Here is a 22,280-nt window from a genome sequence, read left to right as displayed (position 1 = left end):
TTAAACCCTAACAATTTCCGGGAATTTATAGTTTGCTGCAGTGGGACCCCCAAGCCCATTTCCCTCCTTTCGATCTTGACGGCCTGCCATCGTACGGTTAATAATAAAACGCGCCATACCTTGTGGCGTTATGTCATTTCCAACTATACCATTTCATCATCTTATGTTCGAATTTCGTAAATTACAGATTCGATATCAAATTAAGATGGTCATTGTAGGCTGAGTCGAACTCTCTCCTTAATGTAAATTACATGGTTGTACCAAAAAAAAAAACAAGAGTAAATTGTAGCAATGGTCTTTCAACTAAAAATCTATTACCATTTGTCCATCAACTCATCAAAACGTGCAGCTATGATCCCTTAACTAAAAATTCATTACCATTAGTCCTTCACCTAAACGTTCATTCGGGCGTCATTTTGAAAGGCCGTCGGAATCAAGTTCCCTCTCTATCTCTTACCATTAAAGCTAAGCTAAGATTTGTGTTGCAAGTAAAGTAATGGGTTGGACTAATTTGCATATTAGAGTTGGATTCCAATGATAACCCACTGTTTGTTTTTTTTTTTTTTTTGAACAAACGATATTATCTACACTAAGAGCGCGGAGGGGGGCTTAGGCTCACAATGAGCTAGCAATAATATAGTTCAAACTCGTATTGGCGAGAATCGAACCTAAGACCTCCACTTACAAGTGAAGAAGAATACCACTAGATTGTAATACTAAGTGACAATAATAACCCATTGTCTTTTTTAATCGATCGAGCATGCTCATTCCTGACGGTTGCACAGTGATGAGTGTTTTATATTTTTACCCCTGAATCCTGAATTGGCAGTATTTCCTGATGCCAAAATTCACCAAATAATGGTCTGTAGCAGCAATGTAGCAGAGCAAGAGGTCTGCATGCCAATAGGGAAAAGATGCTGAAGAGCTGATGTTTTGGCAGGCAGTAGTGGTAGCGTCGTATGGTTTGATGACATTTTGGAGGCTTCCTTGAGTGAAGATGGTGGTGATCTAACTTTTCCACAAAAGGATGCTCATACAAGTTACAATCCTCGGAAAATTGTAATTGCGAACAAATGTGCAGGAGATGTGGTAGCATTACTAGGGAGGTAACTGCAGCGAAATTGATAAGAGGAATTGTGCACTGGGTAGAACGTTGCCATCCGAGAAGGCGCACATCTTGACAGCTTGTACAATTCTAATGATCTTGTAATATAAGTTAAACCCTGCCCTGTGTCTGTCAGGTTTACGGTTGCTGCGTGGGAGATGGCAACGCTACTTCGTGAACAGGAAGACCACTTTTGTAAGAGCATGGTGGGTTTGGCCCGGGCTAGAGATCGGACTCCGAGCGGAGGATAAATACAGACCTAAGTCCTGGCCCAAAAACATGAATTGGCCTTCTCAACTTTTGTAAACCCTTCCACCTAATTAACACCATCTTATCCCGATAAAGATCTTGCTAATTTTCAAGTTGCAAGTGCCATGCCAACGAAAACTCTCTTTAGAATTTTTCAGTGTCCGGGAATACGACTCGGTACATTAAGTGTTATAATTAATTAGTTAATTTTTTTTTTCTGAAAATTTGATATTACCCCTTGAAACTATATTTTTCTCTACTAAAACCCATCTCCTTTTGTTTTTTTAATAAAGCCCATTGACTAGCCTCCAACTAAACAAATTCTTTAATTAAGTTTGACTTTTCAAATTGTGTATTTTTCGAATGCCTAAACTACCCCTATTAATACTTGGATGGGGTTTTTGGATCAGTTACTTGTTATATCCATTTAATTAATTTTATATATTTTACAAAATAATTCATGCCATTCATTGTATATTCAATGTATTAACTTTTAAATTGTTATAACGTGCCAATTGAAAAATAATAATACTAATTTCATAATTTTGTGCATTACATATATAAGTTAATTTACCTACCAACACAACAATAAACCTAAAACAGCTTCGGCTAATATTCCAATCCCTAATACACAAAACAAAAGCTATATGTTCCGCACAATTCTTACCTACAAAATAGTCTAATTTACCTATTACATCAAACCAAAATTTAAAGGGTCTAGTTTACTTTCAAAATGATCTAATTTACCTACATGATTTATGTGCATTAGATTAAAAGTTTATTTAATTGCCTACAAGCACAAAACCACAACATTCGAACATTATCTAATATCACTAATTTTTTTTTTGGAATAGGTAAATTAATTTAAATGTAGGTAAATTAGTATAATATTAATAAGTAGGTAAATTAATTTAAATGTAGGTAAATTAGTATAATATTTGTATGTAGGTAATTACATGATTCAAAATGCAGGTTTATTAGTATAATATTTTATAAGTAGGTAAATTAATTTGTATGTACGTAATTACATAATTCAAATAATATTATTTTTTACGTACAAGATTGTCTTTCTCTTTTAAATTTGGTAAATTAATTTATATATGTTGCTAATATTTATGATACAAGAAAGGTAAAATATCCATATGGATTTAATTGCTCATCATAATTAGGATGAGTAATAACATTTATTGACCAAATTAGGATTCTATGGCATAAGTTGTAATTGTATTGTAATAGTTGGTCATATATTTGTCTACATGGTAGGCTATTTGAAATTTGGATTTTATTTGAATGTTTAAATTTAGATGGGTTTTTATTTGGAAAATAGGTGTTTTAAGGGTCTATATCCAAAAAACCCTTTTTTTTTTAAAGTATCTAACCCATTTGTATTATGATAGTTGATATATTGGGTCATGTTTTTGACACACTGAAAAATATCTCATTTCTCTACGACTGTAAAAGGAGAAATAGAAAAGTAAAAGTTCTTTCCGCATTGGGGTGATTACCGGGATTAATTATATAGTTAAACATTGTTAATCACGTTGATAATCTTATAAATAACTAAATTAAGAATATAATTGCACCTCTAAAAGCTACCTAGAATACCTTACCCTAATAAGAAAACACTTAGTCAAGGAGCCCTTGTCCCATGTACTTGCATATAATATATATATATATATATATATATATATATATATATGTGTCTGTGTATATAAACATATATAAGTAAATGTGTATGTATGTGTGTATGTGGCAGTTGCAAAACGATTCGCCACAGTTGGAGGACACGACATGGTCCGCAATGCGCTCACAGATTCCAAGATTCTATTTGCTCTCTCTGTAATTCTATATTCTATGCGCATCGTGTGTGTGTGTGTGTTTTGTTGTGGGCACCGGTGGCAAACAAAAGCCGTGAAGAAAACAAGAGGAGCAGGTAACATTCCTGGTACAAAGGGGAAGCAAACCTTGATGGTCTTCTGGATCCCTTGTCTCGCTCAAATATTCTTTACCATTACCATTTACAAGTAGCTAGCCACTTCTATGTGGAACTCTAACTTGGCAAATCATAGAACGGGCATTAACAGTTGATGTATTATGGTACTTACATGTATCAACAATTAAGAAGTCAAGCAGACAACTATTTGTGACATTTCTTTGAGGCATTAATACAGTTGTCCTTGATTTATAATGAAATGATGAGTGGTGCACTAGAGTGCAAACGACTTTCAGGTGATGCATTGTAAAATTGAAATGCATCAACGTCTAGAAATTGTCAACTCACGCATGCGATTGTCCGTAACATTTCTCTATAACATTTTTACACTTGGTCTTTATCCAAAAAGAACTAGTGAAAGGAAAATTGGTAACTAGCGTGCAAACTACTCTCAACCAAGGTTCTAAAAGATGATAGACGCTAGTTGGGTGGCAGGTTGAGATCTAGCACCTAGGTGACTAACGCGGCCTACGCAGGGGCCTGAACGGACTAGACGGATTTAACTAAATTTATCATATATCATATAAATAAATGTCTGACTACACTTATAAAGTACATAATTTCATTGATTACATAAGTTGTAAAATAGAATGACATATAGACCATAAAGTATTATAACATAATGAAAACATGAGGAACAAGCATATAATGTGTGTTCATCTAAGCATTCAAAATGAAAATTATCTATTTTCTATTTAAGTGAGAGTCGCACTCTTGGCGGATTTGGGCAAGTTAGGCGCCTTTTTTTAATTGTCAAACACTTAAGGATTAATTAGGGCATTGGTCAGCCGCCAAGCCTCTAGATGGTGTTAACTGAAATTTTTTAAAACAGTACTCTCAACCACTAATGCATTGTTAAAAATTCAAAATACATCAATAGCTAGAAGTCGTCAACTCACATGTGCGACTACACAACAATTCAAGGGTACATTATTATTAGGGAGTTTTAATAAAAAGCTCACGGTACTGTTCACTTTAACGAAAAATCACATTTTTACACTAAAAAATCAATCATGGTACTATTCACTTTACCCTTTATTTTGTCCTTATCATTAAAACTCAAAGTTTTCAATCTCTTTTCACTAGTTTTCCTTTATTATTATTATTATTATTATTATTATTATTTTGAGTACAACAATATTTTTATACTAAAAGAGGTAAAGGCAATGGTACATTATTAGAGTTGGGCACATCCATAATGAACCGATGAGTAGTGGTGACTTTTCTTTATTTGGGCAGCTTTATACATTGGTGGGGAGCACTTTATGTCGAAGGCATAGGAATAAGAAACCAAAAATGGTGCAAAGGCTACAGTATTTTGATCATCGAGTCACAGAGCAATAGCAGCAGCAGCATAGGGAATGTCTCCCTTGTGTGTGGTGTGGTGTTGTTTGCAACTTTGCCTGCTTTCAACTTTTTCACAGTTCGGATAGTTCTCAAAATTGGGTCGATGAAGAAAAAAAAAATGACGAAACATCTCTTTCACTTACTTTCTGTGAGCATCAAAAGGAGAGAGAGAAAGTGGTAACCCATGAATTATGTGAAGCAAATGGGGAACACAGCAATATAATTAGTTAGCTACTCTTTATATACACACACGAAACCGATACATTATCTCATTACTTTTTCAAAATAATCGTGTTCAGGTGAAATACATCTCTTGTTGACAAAACATAACACTCTGTCAACATTTTACTAGGTTTTTAAGTCTTTTTCTTTCTAGTGAAATGATACGATATTAACGAATATATTTCTGCAACATGCCTTTAATTCATCCACAAAGATCTACCATGGGTCACAACTTAATATTAAACCTCCTAGAAATATCTATTGGCATTGTGTTGAGTGAATCGAATATGATACATGCTCAGACCAAGTGTCACTCAACTAAAGCAACTGATTTTCACACATTATCTTTGGCCTCACACACTTCTTTTTTCTGTCATTCGAATGAGAAGAATTATCGAAAATAATGGACATGAGTGTATAGGAGGAGAAAATAACTGGCAAGTGGTATTGTGTGATCACGGTTTTTGGTACTTAAGAGCATCTTCAAAAGAGATCAAATTTAAAAAAGCAAAATGATATTTGATGCCTTATATCGCAATTTGACATTTTGTACAATTTTTTGCTTCATTCGATATGTTAAATAATAATGTCATTCTACAAAATTTTCATCTCTTTGTGGGGTCTAATTATTGAGATAATCATTCAAATACTTGGAACACACAACATTTATTATATAGTGCATCACATCTATTAAAAAAAATTATATATTGCATCACAACATTTATCAAACGATAGATTTTGTTAGATTATATGTTATATTAGCCACCAACGAGGTTTGAACTTGTCATATAAGGGCTCGACACCTTTCCACCGTTGTGGTAAAGGGCCACTTGCAAGGTTTGCCTTCAATTGACTTAGCGATTGAAGACTCAGATGGAGAGAATTTACTGGTTTTTTTATTTTTTATTATTATTTTTGCGTATCTATATGACAATTTTGATAATTCTTTTGGAGATGTTCCAAGACAGCTTTTGACACATAAATAACAAAGTAATCATATAATTAAAAGAGAAATGCTAAGCAGCATCTTTTAAAAGTTAAACTCTCTATTGACTCTCTGTCACTTCATGAGCATTAAAAGAGAATTGACGTTAAATTATGAGATGACAAAAAATTCATAAAAAGTCCTACTTTTAAGAAAATCTCCATAATATTTCTTTGACTAAAATTACCATACTTACATTAGTGGTCCATTGTGCTGGAATATATCCGATATAGTTGTACAATATTATAAACTGCAGGTTTTACCAAGCTCAAAGATTGAGTAGGAGTAAATAATGGAGATGGACCATAACGAGGAGAGGCAGTAAATAGTAAATAAATAAGACCGTATCGAATTGTTTGCACTTATTTCCGATGCATGTCTTTTATTTAAAAAAACAAACCACTAGTGTCTAAGTCACCATATAGTACCATAATTATTATTTGAAAATATGAGAGAGGGAGACAAGAGCATGCAAAGCATCGAGGGCATTGGCATTGGTAGTCTCATCTCATGTTTGGACCCCATAACTGAAAAGTGGAAACTCCGGCGCACGTGTGCTGCTCTTGACTACTGTATACTAGCACTACATTTGCACAATCTTTGTTCGTGTTCATCATATTTTACTCATGTCTCGAAAGTAAGGATGGAAGGTGATCTTCAATCGAAAAAATTAAATATAATTATGTTCATAATTATAATTTTGTAAAAAATTATTTTTAAAATAAATAGTATCATGTTATATTCATATATCATCTTCAATATCTATCATTTTTAATTGAAGGGGTTAAACATAATCTCTAAATAATTGATTAGTTTTAAAGTTTGTACTTTAAACTTATTGGTTAATTTAAGAGAATTGTTATTAGCACTCTAAAAATCTCATTTTCGACTCCAAACTTTCTATATTATGAAAGAAAAATACACTTGTGAGGAGTGTAGAATAAGATTTTTGGAGTGCCAATAACACTTCTCTAATTTAATTAAACTACCATTGAATGTTTTCAAATCTAGTCATTAAATTTGAATTAATTATTACAATAGAGGAGTTGAGCGCTAAAAAAGGACTAAGGGGGGCTACACTTGACCAGCATGATGCCCTTTTAGCCAATAATGGTCTAGTGGGCTCTATGGAATTATAATACAGTCATTAGTTGAAGATATTTTTTGAGAAAATCAAGCAATTTTTTAACTTTTAGACCTTTAGCCGTCTTCATTGGATATGGCCTAAGTTGGGTGGATTCATGGAAGCGATTCGAAATTTGAGCTTGTCTTGTTGCGATTGAAGAAAACTAACGAAAAATCCAAAAAAACTCTAGTTTTAATGAAAAATGACAAATAAAGATGTAGTGAATAGTACCAGGAAAAGGTAAAAATATGATTTTTCATTAAAAGTGAACTGTACCGGAAGTATTTCATTAAAACTCCCTTAAAAATAGGCATATGGGCGGAGAAAAATGTTACTTTGATAACATTTGAGCTTTAAGAGCTCATTTGAGACTATTTTTTATGATAAATATTAATGTCAGAGGTGATTTTCTTGCAATTGCTTTCAAAAACACTTTCAAATTTTAGCATGTTCTTAAAAAGTTTAGTTAATGTTGTGATTATTCTAATAATTTAACTAAAAAATAATAGTCGTCTATTTGATGAATAATTTTTTTATAGAAATAATTTCTTAAAAATGTGATAAAAAAAAAATACAGTTCAATGCATGATGAAGAGCTTAATGAAGAAGATCCAAATTAATTCGACAAAAAATAAAATAATAAAAAGATCCAAATTAAAAGTGCTATTTTTCAAGGCCCATGATGTCCCAAGCCATATACTTTGAAATCGTATAATCATATAACAGGATTCCATCAACTAATAAAAAATCATTAGTTAATATCATCACGTGTCACTAAATTTAAGCACAACAAACCGGCACAATCAAGCTCAAACACTAGAAAACTAAGATAGCCTTGGAAAAACTAGAAGGGAGATTATATTCACGTACCTTAAATTATTATTTTTATATTTGTTTAATTTTTTAATATTTTTTTATCAAATGTTAGTGGTGTATAAAAAATATTAAAAAAATTAAAAGGGTATAGGAGAAATAATTTAGGGTGTGTGAATATAATCTTACAAACTGGAATTGACTACCGCATGCACCCTCTTGCTTGCAGACATCAACCAAACTGTATAGATGTAGGAATAAAATGATGGAAAGGGATCATATCTGGATCCCTTACACCAAATCTACTTAATCAATCAATCTGGACTTTTGAAATTTGATCAAAAGGTTACAAACAAGGGACTTCTTTAAAAGTTATGATAACTTTATTCGTTAGATCAAATTTCAAATATCCGGATTAGGTGATTAGGTGTTTAGAAGTTATGATAGCTTTATTCGTTAGATCAAATTTCAAATATCCGGATTAGGTGATTAGGTGGAAGAGATCCGGAAAGAATCCCTTTCCTAAAATGATGATTATACATATCCGGTACAAAACTTAATCCTTAGTTAATTCACTTTTGAAATACTCTCTCTAGAAACGCTCTCCGGAAAAAACCCTAGCAGCTTTTGCAAGCACCGCTGGCTTCCGGTTGAAGGGCCAGCGGCTCTCTCATTTTCTCTCATTTCCTCTCCTTTCCTCCTCCGAGTCCTTTCCCCTTCCCAGTTCCCACAGACACCTCCCCCTCCCCGGACTGGGTTTTATTTCAGAAAATCCCTCTTTTTCTTCTCTCTTAACGATGATTAAACATATCCGGTACAAATAAAAAGAATTGGAAATAATAATTAGGCAACACACAGCGGATATTCTTGAACCAAGCAAGTAAAAAGCTTTCCCTGTTTCCCATATTGCATGGATACGCTTGCAGGACCATCCTATCTATTATAATCTCTCATTGTTTCTTTGACTCACATATTTAACTATTAATTCTTCTTCTTTTCAGATACGCCCTAAACTCCCAATACTATATGACAGCAATTTAATTATTTTTTTTCAAAAATGGTAATTCAAGTAGCTATAAACTTGTAGAAAAATAGGGCATAATTTTTATCCTTCTTCCTCTTTTGTTCCATTTTTTTTTCGTCCCCCTTATCCTTCTCGTCATTCTTCTTCTACATTTCTTTTAATTAATTTTAATTTTATCAAAATAAAATAAAATTTTAGTTTATTAATATTTAGTAAAAAAATTTAAATCCACTTGAACGAGAACTGGGCCCCGCATCCTGTCACGTCATCATTTAATAGTCAAATTGATAGAAAATTTAAACGAGGTTTGACACTACGACGAATTCCTAAGTTGAGGTATGTCATATAATGTTAAAAAGTTGGGGTATGAGTTTATTACATGACCTAAAGTTAAGGTGGTAAAATATAATTTTATTCTTAAAAATTAAAGTGGCAATTCACACTAACTACCCTCAAGTTTCGCCACAATCGCACTTTACTATACTTAATTTTTTTTGTCTCACTTTCATACTTAAAGTTTGATTTTTCTACCACTTTGATACCTCTACTAAGTACTAGCCCACCTCTTAAATTTTCTATTAGCTGATAATGTGGCATAATCTTAGTCTACAAATTCTTACTTTACTACTCTCAAGTATTGAAAAAAATATTAAAGGTTGCAAAGTGCGAATTTCACGGTATTGACCAGTAGTAAAGCGAGATGAGTGGACCGATATTTTACCATGTCATCAGTTAACGGAAGTATCAAAATAGCATAAAAATAAAACTTTAAATATGCAAGTGAAATGAAAAAATGTAAGTATAATAAAGTGAGATTTTAGTAAAACTTGAGGTAATAAAATAGAAATTACCCAAAATTAAATGAAATTGACCAGCTGAATTTTTTGGACTGAATCCAAGTACCTCTTTTGGAAATCCCTCTTTTGTGTCACAGCTTATTTACTTGTCCTTTCCCACCATAGGCTCCCATCGCCTTCAATCGCGCATCATGAAACACTGCATTCGTCCTGTCATCCACGTGTACGGCCCACGTTCATTCTCATCGTTTACAGGGACTCAATTACCCCATCACCCCCAACGAATTAACTCTGTCCCACGGTAGAGTACTAAAATCTGTATAGGCCGGGGTAGTATGGTAATTCAAAGGTTTGTATAGATGGATAAAAGTACATTTTTAGCCACTTTGGTATGATAAAGAAAGTAGTGGAAAAGGAAAAAAGGCAAGCCCAAGGCCATCTGTGATCTGTCCTTTGCCTGCTTTTCTTTCGACTATAGCTACCCAGACTTAAAATCTCAGTACCATTTTCCAGAGAGAGATAGAGACAGAGAGGGGAGAGAGAGAGAGAGAGATGTACTATTACTATTACTCGGTAAGATAAGCATGGAATTTGACCAGAGGAACAGATAACCAACTCATATCTCCCAGTCTTTATTGACCGGAAAACCACTCGTCTCCTTACTTGCTTAGTGGTTTTCCGGCACCATCCACCACATGGCAGATACCGGCTCTCTACGTTTTCCGGGAAATCTGGACCCCGGAGCCCAAGAGTTCAGACCCAGTAACCCAAATCGGCACCCCAACCAAATACCCATTTTTGGGCCTCCTCCGCCGCTGCCACAACTCCTGCCACTTTCTCCGTCTCCCCACCAGGTTTACTATCCCTACCCACCACCGCCAATCAGCGAAGTTGTCCCGTACGCGTCGTTCTCCGCACCGGCCACATACGTTAGCGCGGCGGCTACTGTTTGCGCACCGTTGCCGCCTCCGACAGCGGCGGCGACGAGGGCAGTGCTTTTGAACGGAGTGCCGAGTGACGTCAGCGAGGGGACGGTGAGGAGGGAGATGGAGGGGTTTGGGGAGGTGAGGTGGGTGCAGATGGACAGGGCGTGCGACGGGATCGTGACCGTCCACTTCTACGATCTCAGGCATGCAGAGAGGGCGTTGCGCGAGATTCGGCAGCAGCACATGCAGCTGGAAGACAGGATTCGCAACCACTACGCCGCCTTGTCGTTCGCGACGGCTACATCAGCTCTGCCACTTTCTATTTTCCCGCTTCCGTTTCCTCCGGGTCGCGGGCTCATCGCCGGGCAGGCCGTGTGGGCCCAGTTCGTCATTCCGGCCTTGAACGCCGTCCCGGACGGCCACAACCAGGGCACAATCGTCATTTTCAATTTGGACCCGGCCGTCACCACCTCCTCTCTCAAAGATATATTCCAAGCTTTTGGTAACATTCCCATCATATTAATTTGTATTTTCTCGTCTTTATTTTTTCGGATATTTGTGGTTGTGGGGATAATTAAGGGGTAGGTCTCATGCGTCTTTGTCCTACGCTTTTCATGACCAATGGGGGAGCACATGGGACCTGGATTTTATTTCAATTTTGTAATTTTATCAGGTGCTGTAAAGGAATTGAGAGAGACGCCTTCGAAAAGGCACCAAAAGTTCATCGAGTTCTTCGACGTCCGAGACGCAGCGAGAGCTCTCGACGAAATGAACGGCAAAGAAATCAACGGAAAATCAGTTGTGATTGAATTTAGTCGGCCTGGCGGTCACAGTAGGAAATACTTGAATGCGGTGGCTCACACTGCCCCCACTCTACTCTCGCCTCAGAATGCCATTGGACCGCCGCAGCCGGCGGAATCGGCCGTGAAATTCACTAGGCGCTCCAACAGTTTTAGCTTGGCGACTCCGCCGCCTCGTTTGTGTACATCCTCATCACAAGTGCAGTTTTCGTCGAGTAGGAATAGTAATAGATCAAATAATTCTAGCAGCAGCAAGGGAATAGTAATTAGCAGAAACAATGTTGAATCTAAAATGGCGGGTTTAAATTTGGATGGAATTCAAGAGAAGAGGTGTTCGTCTTCGAAGAAAATGAGTTGCGAGAACTCGGAGAGCCTGCAGGCCATTGTAACGAGTCCGAAGCAGCCGAGGAGCAGTCGGGGGAAGAAGGGAAGACAAGCGAAGAAGTTCGATTCAAAATTTTTAATAAAAGAAGAAGCTATATCGGAATCCACCAGCGGAGAAACCAGAACCACCGTCATGATCAAGAACATACCCAATAAGTACAGGTATCGTATCAAAATTTGAAGTGCAATTCATAATTTTTTCTTGTGTTAATGTTGGAATTGTGGATTTGGTGGTGGTGGATTGTGGCAGTCAGAAGCTGCTGTTGAACATGCTGGACAACCACTGTATTCACTGCAATGAGCAGATTATTAGCGACGGCGATCATGGTGGTGGTGATGATGAAAAGCAGCCCTTCTCCTCCTACGATTTCGTTTATCTTCCCATTGATTTCAAGTATTTCCATTTTCCCATCTTTTTCTTTTAATCTATTTATTGTTATTATTTGCATTTCTTCATGAAAAATAGGGGATTGGCTGCAATAAAATGATGAAAATATAAAGTAATTCTACATTTACCACATTTGTACCGCTTACAGAAGTAGAGTCCACATGTGTTAGGGGCTTTTCTCTATTAGAGGCGGTACAAATGTGGTTAAGAGTAGCGATTTTGTAAGTTTTAATTTCTGCAACGATCAAAATATGCGAGTTTGTCTATAGATTTCGATTGATAAGTCGTCGTTATTTTGTATTCATCATTTCATTCATTGAGTTTTGTAAGTTAATTGCCGGTTATATTAGTTAATTGTATAATAAGTTAGGTATAAAAATACTTAAGCGAAATACACACGATACAATTGGTTATAAGGCAAAATGCACACGATACAATGTTCGAAATACACAAGGTTGATATGTTACGTGCTTAGGGTGTTATGTGTTATTAGCTTGTAAATATTTAGTAAATTTTTGCGTGTAGAACGGCCGTGAATAGGTTGATAATAACACGCAGTTATATTTTCACACCACGAATCTTTGTACGTGTATCTCCGTTTACACTCTTTTTTGTACACATTTCTAACATATCAAATTCGTGCATTGAGATCTTATGTGAGTGGTGTTATTTGTTTGTGGGAAACACAGTAACAAGTGCAATGTGGGATATGGATTCGTGAACATGACATCCCCGGAGGCAACATGGAGGCTGTACAAGGCCTTTCACCATCAACATTGGGAGGTTTTCAATTCCAGGAAAATATGCGAAGTCACATACGCTCGAGTTCAGGTACCTACTAATTAAATTTAATCAACATTGTTTGTTAATTTTTTTTATTTTTATTTTTTAACGAATGATAACTTGCTACAAATTACGATTATCCACTTGTTGCGGAAGCAGGAAAGACTCAATTTCAACAGTGTTTTTTAATTAATTAATATATTAAAGGATTATTAATTTTAATGAAATATGGATTAACTTTGAATGAAGGGATTGGAGGCGTTGAAGGAGCATTTCAAGAACTCGAAGTTCCCGTGCGAGATGGAGCACTACCTGCCAGTGGTGTTTTCCCCGCCTCGGGACGGGAAGCAACTGACCGAACCACTTCCCATTGTTGGCGTTGGCGCCCAGAATAATAATAAAGCCCACTGCTCCACCACCACTTCTTCCTCCTCCAGCTCCTCCATTGCTCTCCTGCTCCCGCCACCTCACCATCACGATATTGATCACGACGCGCCTCTGTCCGCGTGTGATACGGACGAGGACAGCAACCGGAACGCCGGCATCGTGGCTGACGATGATGACGAACGATGCAGCTAGACAACCACCATCTCCTTAGCTAATAAGGAAGAAATCAAAAGGCTTACTAAAAGCGACCTCCACCGCCGTGTTGTATCAGTCTCGTCAGTCTGCAGCAGTATATATCGAACCTCATTGATAGATGTGATGGCTACCCGCCGCTGCTCCTCTAGGTCTTAGCTTCTGCTCCCGACCACCACCCTCCGCGAGTTATCGTTGAGCTCCGAGCCTGCCCGCCCTACCTCTACTTATAAGTCATAGCTGATCTCTCTCTCTCTCTCTCTCCCTCTCCATCTGCCCCTCTCCTTATCCTGTCATTCTCATCAGGTTTAGCAGCTGACTTGACCCGTGCCCGTCATTTCCATTAATTAGTAATTACTCTCTTTCTCTTGTTTTTTGTTTTTGTGTTTTTGGTTCTTTCAAGTTTGACCAGTGTGAAGTTTGTACCACCAAAAATGTAAGGCCTAATGTTTATTTCTTAATTTTCTAAATTATATGCAGTATTAATTTTAGTGTGTAATTTCTTCGTTCTTCTCCATTTATTGTTGACCGATATTTGACTACTCAATTATGAGTAGAAACTTACTTCAAAATTTTTCAAAATTGTTCATTGTTAATTTATAGAATTTTGTGTTTATAATCAGAACAGTTCATATTATAAATTATTATGTACATATTGCCTTTGTAATAAATCAATTAAAATTAAAATCGTTTAGTTATCAAACTATTTAAAAATAAATGAACTTTATTGCACCATTTATGTATTTGCTAATATATTGATTAAATAATTTTAGTTTTAATTTAAGTTTTGCACAGATAATCTCTACAATGTGATTTATAATATGAACGGTTATGATTATAGAACAAATCTCTACGATTAAAACACTAAGAATTTTAAGTATGAGTATTTACACATTTTTAAGTAACTAAGTATTGTTCTTTATTGATTTGCTAATTTAGAAGATTTAATGTATTTTCTTCTTTCTTCTTATGCTACAGAATTTATAATTGTTCAGAAAAAAAATATTCAAGTGGTTTGAACATTTATAATTGTCCGTAACTTTTCATCCTCTTGATATGTGTGTGTGTGTCTATATATATATATAGTAGCTAGTTTATTTTAGTCTAACTGTTTAAACGCCAGTATATCCGATACATCAGTTTTGACATTGTTCTTAAAATTCATGCCAAGTTTGTCAACCTTTAGGAATTTAAAAATTAAGAAATGATAATCAAGCATATTTAGACGTCAGCTTAGTCTGTCTAGACTTACCTATTTCACAACTATTATTTAGACAGAAAATATAAAAAAATTATTTCGTATTTTATTTTTTCAAGAAATTATAAGAGATTTGTTTAATACTTAGATGAACACTAATTGTATGTTTGTTCACCATTTTTTTAAGGTGTTCTATTACTTTATAATCTATGTTTCATTTTATTTTGCATATAATTATGTATTTATAAGTAAAAGTAGGCATTTATTTTTTGTAAAACTTCATTTTTATTGCTTTAGGATTAGGGCGAAGGTATTATTATTATTGGTTCGTTCGTTGTTTCCATAATAAGAAGATTTGAGAAGAAAGAAATAGTACTTTCAGGAATAAAAGTTAAACGATGGGGTCGATAACACTGACGATCGCGTCTGTGACTGTCCTGCGGAACCCAGGAGTATGCATGCATGTCTGCAAGTTTAAAGGGAAAAGATAGAGAAACCGCAGAGATTACATATCTTATTGCAAATAATTAATCACTGAATCCAACCAGTATCACAACCCTAAAGTGTAAAGAACGACCTCATATATCATTACATTAATTGTAGCATTTTGTGTCAATAATATAAAAATATTTAGTATATATGTCCTCTCGTATCATTACCATGTAATTCTTCTCCTAAAGTGTTTGAACAAAAACCAACTAAATTTTGCTAAATATATAGCTTACAAAAGTAAGCTGCTGAGTCCCTCTTTTGCCATCGCTTGTGGAGGTTGGCTCTGTTATCTGCGCAGAGGGAGAGAGAGGGGCTTGCTCGTCAAGTTGGTGACAGGTAATTCGAATCCGATGATAGGAAAGTTGGGTGATATGGCAATATATTTCTTCAATATTCAACGAAATCGAGCGATTCAAAACGAAAATCATACTTCTTGACGAGACAAAGAGCATGGTACCTTTCTAGACAGTTAAATCGCCGTGGTTTGGCCGGAAAACGATTCGAAAGTGACTATCTTGATCTCGAGTTAGCCACTTTCGAGTCATTTTCCGTCCAAAATATGGCGAATTATCTGTTAAGAAAGGTACTATTCTCTTCGTCTCGTTGAGAAGTATGATTTTTGTTTTTGAATCACTTGATTTCGTTGAGTATTGAAGAAGTTATGAACGTTTAAAGTTTACCCAGTTTCTGACGAGTTTTCCAATTTTACTGCAGACCAGTCACATTTTAGGCTATTTTCTGGCCATCTCTGACAATCATTAGGCTTCCAAATAGGTATAATCTTGTTCTACACATTCCTATCTTTATTTTGATATATTATGGGTTGAATTTGGTTAAGAAACGAGTTACAAAGCTTTAAAATTTGCCCGAACTTCCGGCTAAGAGCTCCGAGACACTTAACCGAGTTTTTAACAGAATGACTAAAATAATGGATAGTAGATAATCTCAGATACAATTTTTATTGATTTTTAATCTTAAATATCAAAATAATGTGTTATGAAAATCTCAGTACATGCTAAAAAGCCATATATTTAAGTGGCTGTAGAGCCTTTGACCCTCAATGATCCGTACCAGTTAGGGTTGCAGAGTGCCAGGCCCTCCTAACCCTAATGCCCTTCACTTTATAATTTCTATCTCATCGACGTCATTGCATTACTGAAAGCTAGCCTTTCAAGAAAATTTTCAAGTGTACTCTAGTTGCATAATAGCAACCTGCACAATGAACTATCAAAAATTAGTTTCAATCGACTAATTTTGATCTTTTTTTCCCTCTTCGTACACAATGATTTATTTATTTAGACCGTATTCGGAAGATGATTTTTTACGCTTTTTGCATATATTTTTGCTAACATGTGCTTGTCTTCACCAACTTTAGTATGACATGATTCCCTCCGTCTGCGTCTCGTACTGTTTTGTTTTCAAACTATGCTGACTTTCCTGATTATCGCTTTACAAATTAATTTGCATATAAGGGTTTGACTCACTTTCTTGTTTTTTTCTTCACCTTGTGATGTTGCTTAATTTGTTCTGCAGGTTTAGACTGTTGGTTTTAGAAGAGTTAGGTTTCATGTCCTCCCCCTCTTTTCCTTGTATTTTAATTGTTTGTGTTTCTAGAATAGTAAAGTTTATGTCCCTTCTTTTTCATTTTTTTTATTCATTTTTCTTGTATTATGAGGATTTAGGTTTATATCCTACATAACTAAGTGTAATTTTTTTTTCGGTATTAATAAAATTTCATTCGTAGTGTCGATGTTTTATCAAAGAAACAAAAAAACAAAAGAAAACAAAACTATTAAAAATTAGTTAAATATGAAATTACTTAGTAACATATTATTAAGTCAAAAAATGAAAGTTTGGCAGTGTTAGTTGAATAGTTAAATAGTTATAATTTAGTTAATTTTTTTTTAAAAAATTGATCTATAAAAGACGAACCGGATAATAGGCCGTTTTGAATATTATACAATACTGCAGAATAAATAGAAGAACAGAAAATTTACGAGGAAAAGGTCTGAGTTAGAATTACAGTAGCATCCCTCCAATCCATATGCATTCTCTAGAAGCACACCCATCGGACCATTAGACATTTCTCCTCCCCTACCCTGTTATAACTTTCACACAGTTCTTTCTGCACTTGCAGGGTAGGCTATGGATACCGAGATCCTCACCGAATTTTAAGGGACTGTTTGATACTCTACTTGAATTTAATTTTTTAAATTTAAAAATATTTTTGAAATTTTAGGCCTTAAAAACTTGTTTGGTAGAACTATTTTAAAAAATTGAACTCAAGAGTAACTCAAAAATATAATATATTCTCTAAAAACATAAAAAGTGAGTTTTTAGAATTTTTAAACTTAAACTTACTTATTTATTTTCTTTCCCTTCTCCCCTCACTCCAAATCTATCTCTCTTTCCTTTTTTATCTTTTTTTTTTTTAACCTTTTTCATCACTCCTCTAATCTGCTTTCTTCATTCTCTCTGTTCATTCTCTCACTCATCTTCCTTTCTATCTCGTCGGATCCTCTTTCTTCTTTGTCTTTCTTTCAATCATCTATTACTTTCTTCCTCCTCTGTCCTCTTTCTCCATATCCTGACCTCTGCTTTTAAGATTTTTTACCTAATTTAAATCATAAGATTTAAAATTTAAAAATCGCAAATCAATCAAATTTTTTAATTTACAAAAAAATGTTTTAAAAAATAATAAAAAAATTTAAGTAGAATACCAAATAGATCATAATATTCCGAGCTCAAAAATTTTTAAAGGAAGAATTTTGAACCGTTTGAGTTTTAATGGATGAATGAATAAAAATATTGAAATTAAAATTGAACGGTCAGGTTTTGAAAGTCCTTTGGTTCCGGAGAGGACCCATTTAATGTCACGTCTTGTATCTATTGTGGGTCACTTGTTAATTGTCCGGCTCCTGCCAAGGCTGCCATAATCTTCAAGTGATGCTCTGGGGATTTGACACGTGGAGCCCCTGATGTTCCCCACGTCCCGGTTTGAATAATGAATCCGATCGTATGTACAGTAGAGTGGTACTCGCGGGCATATGTGGTGGCGGATTGTGTAAATCTCGCTGTGCCTTTGGGCCCAACTCAACCTCGTATTGTTTGCGTCAACATGCTGACACCTTTGACCGATTCACTCACTTAGCCGTGCAAGACAAATTTATACAACAGTCGCACCACCATCATGCCTTCGCGTACTTTTACCATCATTGTTTAGAGATTCAAATTTTACTACAATTTAGAACTTGATCGGTTGAGAAAATCTTCAATTAAATTGGATTATCGTAGAGCTTAAATTGAGAAGAATTAACTTACATGACACGAGAATATAGAGGTGCTATAGGCATAAAAATGTTGTCCTGAGCAATTATGTTTGATTTTATTTTATGTTATACCAATTAAATTACTACTTTTTAATTCTAATATAAACAAATGCTAGTGAAAACAAAAGCATCACTGGAAACATAAAAAAAAAAAAAAAAAAAATCTTTTTATATCAATAGCGTCGAATGAAAAAAAAATCTCTTGAATTAGAAAACTGAAATCAAGGAGAAAAATAATTCACTGGCCAAGCAGATCTTAAATCAGTGCTTTCAAACCAAGAAAAAGATGTTGAAGAAGATTATATGGGATCGGACATGAAAAAACATGAAAATAAAAACCAATACAAGATCAATACAAAAGCGGAGTTTGATTTCTTCCTAAAAAGGTATTTGTATTTTTAATTGTATACAATTCTGTCACATCCCGCCCAGGAGTGGATCACTTCCCGGGCCCGCTCTACCACAGTAGCACGATATTATCCGCTTTAGGCCCCGACCACGCCCTCACGGTTTTGTTTCTGGGAACTCACACGAGAACTTCCCGATGGGTCACCTATCCTAGGAATGCTCTCGTGTGCTACTCGCTTAACTTCGGAGTTCCCATGGAACCCGAAGCCAGTGAGTTCCCAAAAGACCTCGTGCTAAGTAGGGATGAGAATATACATTTAAGGATCACTGCCTTGGGCGATGTGGGATGTTACAATCCACCCCCCCTCAGGGGCCCAACGTCCTCGTCGGCACACAAGCGGTCAGGGTTAGGCTTTGATACCAATTTGTCACATCCCGGCCCGGGGTGGATCACTTCCCGGGCCCGCTCCACCATCGTAGCACGATATTGTCCGCTTTGGGCCCCGACCACACCCTCACGATTTTGTTTCTGGAAACTCACACGAGAACTTCCCGATGAGTCACCCATCATGGGAATGCTCTCGTGCGCTACTCGCTTAACTTCGGAGTTCCCATGGAACCCGAAGCCAGTGAGCTCCCAAAAGGCCTCGTGCTAGGTAGGGATGGTATTATACATTTAAGGATCACTCCCCTGGGCGATGTGGGATGTTACAATTCCATTTTTGTCTAAATTGCAGAGTAAATGGGCTTCTAGATGCAGTATTTTGTTAGTGATTCTTTAGAGTTGTTGTTTGTCACATAAGTCTGAATTTCATATTTCCGTATATGAAAAGAAATATAAATATCTCCATATACCAGACGCTTACTAATGAATACCGCATTTTCAGAATTGTAACCTTCCCATGGCATATATGCTATTAATACGTTTTTTCCCAAAGCGAGTTCGTGGCCAACCATAGCAGCACCATCTGCTAAAATGCAACTCGGATTGGTAGTTCTTTGGGTTATCTCATACAACACAATTCTAGTAAATGGTTGTGTATATACAAAAGGAATTGTTATTGACACTCCAAAATTCTTATTCTACACTCCAAACTTTCTATATTTAGAAAGAAAAATACACTTGTGAAGAGTGTAAAATGAAATTTTTAGAGTGCCAATAATACTTCCCTATACAAAAATTGATAAGCATATATCTTTATCGGGCTAATTTTGGAATTTGGTTTTGTTATTTATAGTAATTGTTAAGATTAGGGCTTATTAATTGAAATGTCTTTGGAAATGTCATTTAGTCTCAATTTATCTTTTGAAATTGATTTTCTCTCACTTTACCTTCTGAAATTGGCATTTTTAACTCCTTTGGTCTCACTTCACCTTTCTGTTGAAGAAATGTTAAATTCAAAAGTATTTTAGACATTTCATTTTCTACAGATCTATTTACCTCCAACCTACATAATAAAACAATTTCGATTCCATTTATGGATACAAAATCATTATATCAACCAAAATAAAGGTTACAATTTTATTCCTAGAGATTTCATTTAGGCACCCATATACTGGCTCAATGGAAACTTGCACATGAAAAATTCTCATTACAACATAAAGGAGACATGATCAGCCTATTCCAAGATATCTTTCTAATCGAAATTGACCTAACAACAAGTTTCACCAATAAGAATATGATCCGAGATCAATTGTACAATATTAATCCCCCCCAAAAAAAAAAAACCATTAAGATATCGTGTCCAAAATACTTCCTATGCAAGCCCCAAAACCCAAAAAAAATCATCTAAAGCAAATGTGCATAATTTACAACCAAAAGTTTCACATTGTTGAGTCACATGTTCCTACTGGTGATAAATTAATTACAATTTCGACTTTAATTTACATATTTCAAGAGATTTGTAAAAAGTGAAATTTTCAAAATACCCTTGAATTTAATGTTTCTTTAACAAATATGTTGAAGTGAGACAAAAAAAAGTTGAAAATGTCAGTTTCAAGGGGTAAAGACGGAAAAGACCAATAGATGGTCAAAGATGTGGCGGGCGGAGCATGGTCCAATGAAATTAGAGATTCTTCAGTATCTCTAGAACACGGCATAAATGACATGTTATTATATTAGTGGAGGGATAAAAAAAACTTCACTCAACTTATAAATAAGGGTAAACTGCGGTTTGACCTCCTAAATTATTACTTCAGTTAAAATTGACTCCCTGAACTATTTTTTTGGTAAATTAACCTCCTGAACTATTTAAAATTAGCCAATTAATCTCTTGCCGTTAGATTCCATCCACTATCCTATCAAATTCAAGGGCAAAATAGTATTTTCATCATCAATTCTGATTTGTCAGTTATACCAACCAATAAAATAATGAAATGTGGATACAAAATAATTCAAAACTCATAGCATAATAGGAAACATAAAGAAACTAAACATTTAAGTAACAGACCATTTCACATTGTCATTACATATTATTATGTGTCCACATGTCATAATTTTATTGATGATTATAATTGATATGTAAGAATTGATGATAAAAAGATTAATTTTTCCTTGAATTCGGTAGAATAATGGACGGAATCTAACAACAAAGGGTTAATTAGCTTATTTCAAATTGTTCATGAGGTTAATTAAATAGTTTAGAGAATCAATTTCAACTGGAGTAAAAATTCAAAAAGTCAAATAACAATTCACTTTATAAATAATGCATAGCATATAACCGTGTTCTAGATACATTAAAAAATTTATTGTGAAAGCGGTGGCATGCGTGCGGGTATCTGTGAGTCCTTTTGAGCTAATCAAGGCCAGTTAAACCTATCTTGATAATTTAATCCAATTTTATTTGGAAACCCAATAACAAGATTTAATTACGCACATGATACGATGCAGAAGTTTGGAAAAACACTTGTACGGTTTGCTTGTCTCGTTCTACTAAAGATGACTGTCCTTTTGCTTTCATCACATGGTAAAAGGAAATATCAAATTAAAGATTTGCACCGCATTTAATCCCTAGTTAAGCCTTATATTTTCTCTCCGTTAGGCCTGATTTGATACGGGGATGATTCTGAAAAAAATTAAGTGCTATTTTTGTGTTTACTAAACATTCAGCTTCAGTTTTTTCTTTCATATTTTTGGATGAAAAAAAGTAAAAAACAAGAAGCTGCAAAACTCATCTTTGAAAAAGCAGTTTTTTTTCACATCTGTTTTACATAAAAGTTTACCAAACACTATAATATTGCTTTTTTTTTTTTTCAAAAGCACTTTTACAAAAAAAGTTTACCAAACACTTTGCTGCTTTATTTTACAGCTACTTATTCTCACAGCACAGCAGAAGCAATTTTTTTTAAAGCACATCAATACCAAACCAGCCCTTAGTCAATCGGATTTGTGC

General features: G+C 35.1%; 1 protein-coding gene across 1 annotated transcript; it reads left to right on the top strand.

The window, feature by feature from the left end:
* Nucleotides 1-10,086: 10,086 nt before the first annotated feature.
* LOC137733032 (protein terminal ear1 homolog) lies at nucleotides 10,087-14,020 on the top strand. The gene is made up of 5 exons (XM_068472258.2): nucleotides 10,087-11,089; nucleotides 11,261-11,933; nucleotides 12,022-12,165; nucleotides 12,849-12,990; nucleotides 13,192-14,020. The coding sequence occupies exons 1-5, from the start codon at nucleotides 10,357-10,359 to the stop codon at nucleotides 13,519-13,521; spliced, it is 2,022 nt and encodes a 673-aa protein (XP_068328359.2). The 5' UTR covers nucleotides 10,087-10,356; the 3' UTR covers nucleotides 13,522-14,020.
* The last annotated feature ends 8,260 nt before the right edge of the window (nucleotides 14,021-22,280 follow it).

The sequence above is a fragment of the Pyrus communis genome, chromosome 16 (genome assembly GCF_041283825.1).
Source record: "Pyrus communis isolate YQ-2024b chromosome 16, ASM4128382v1, whole genome shotgun sequence".
NCBI classification, from domain to species: domain Eukaryota; kingdom Viridiplantae; phylum Streptophyta; class Magnoliopsida; order Rosales; family Rosaceae; genus Pyrus; species Pyrus communis.
The sequence above is the reverse complement of the archived record's forward strand: the minus strand, read 5'-3'. Positions and strand labels throughout refer to the sequence as shown.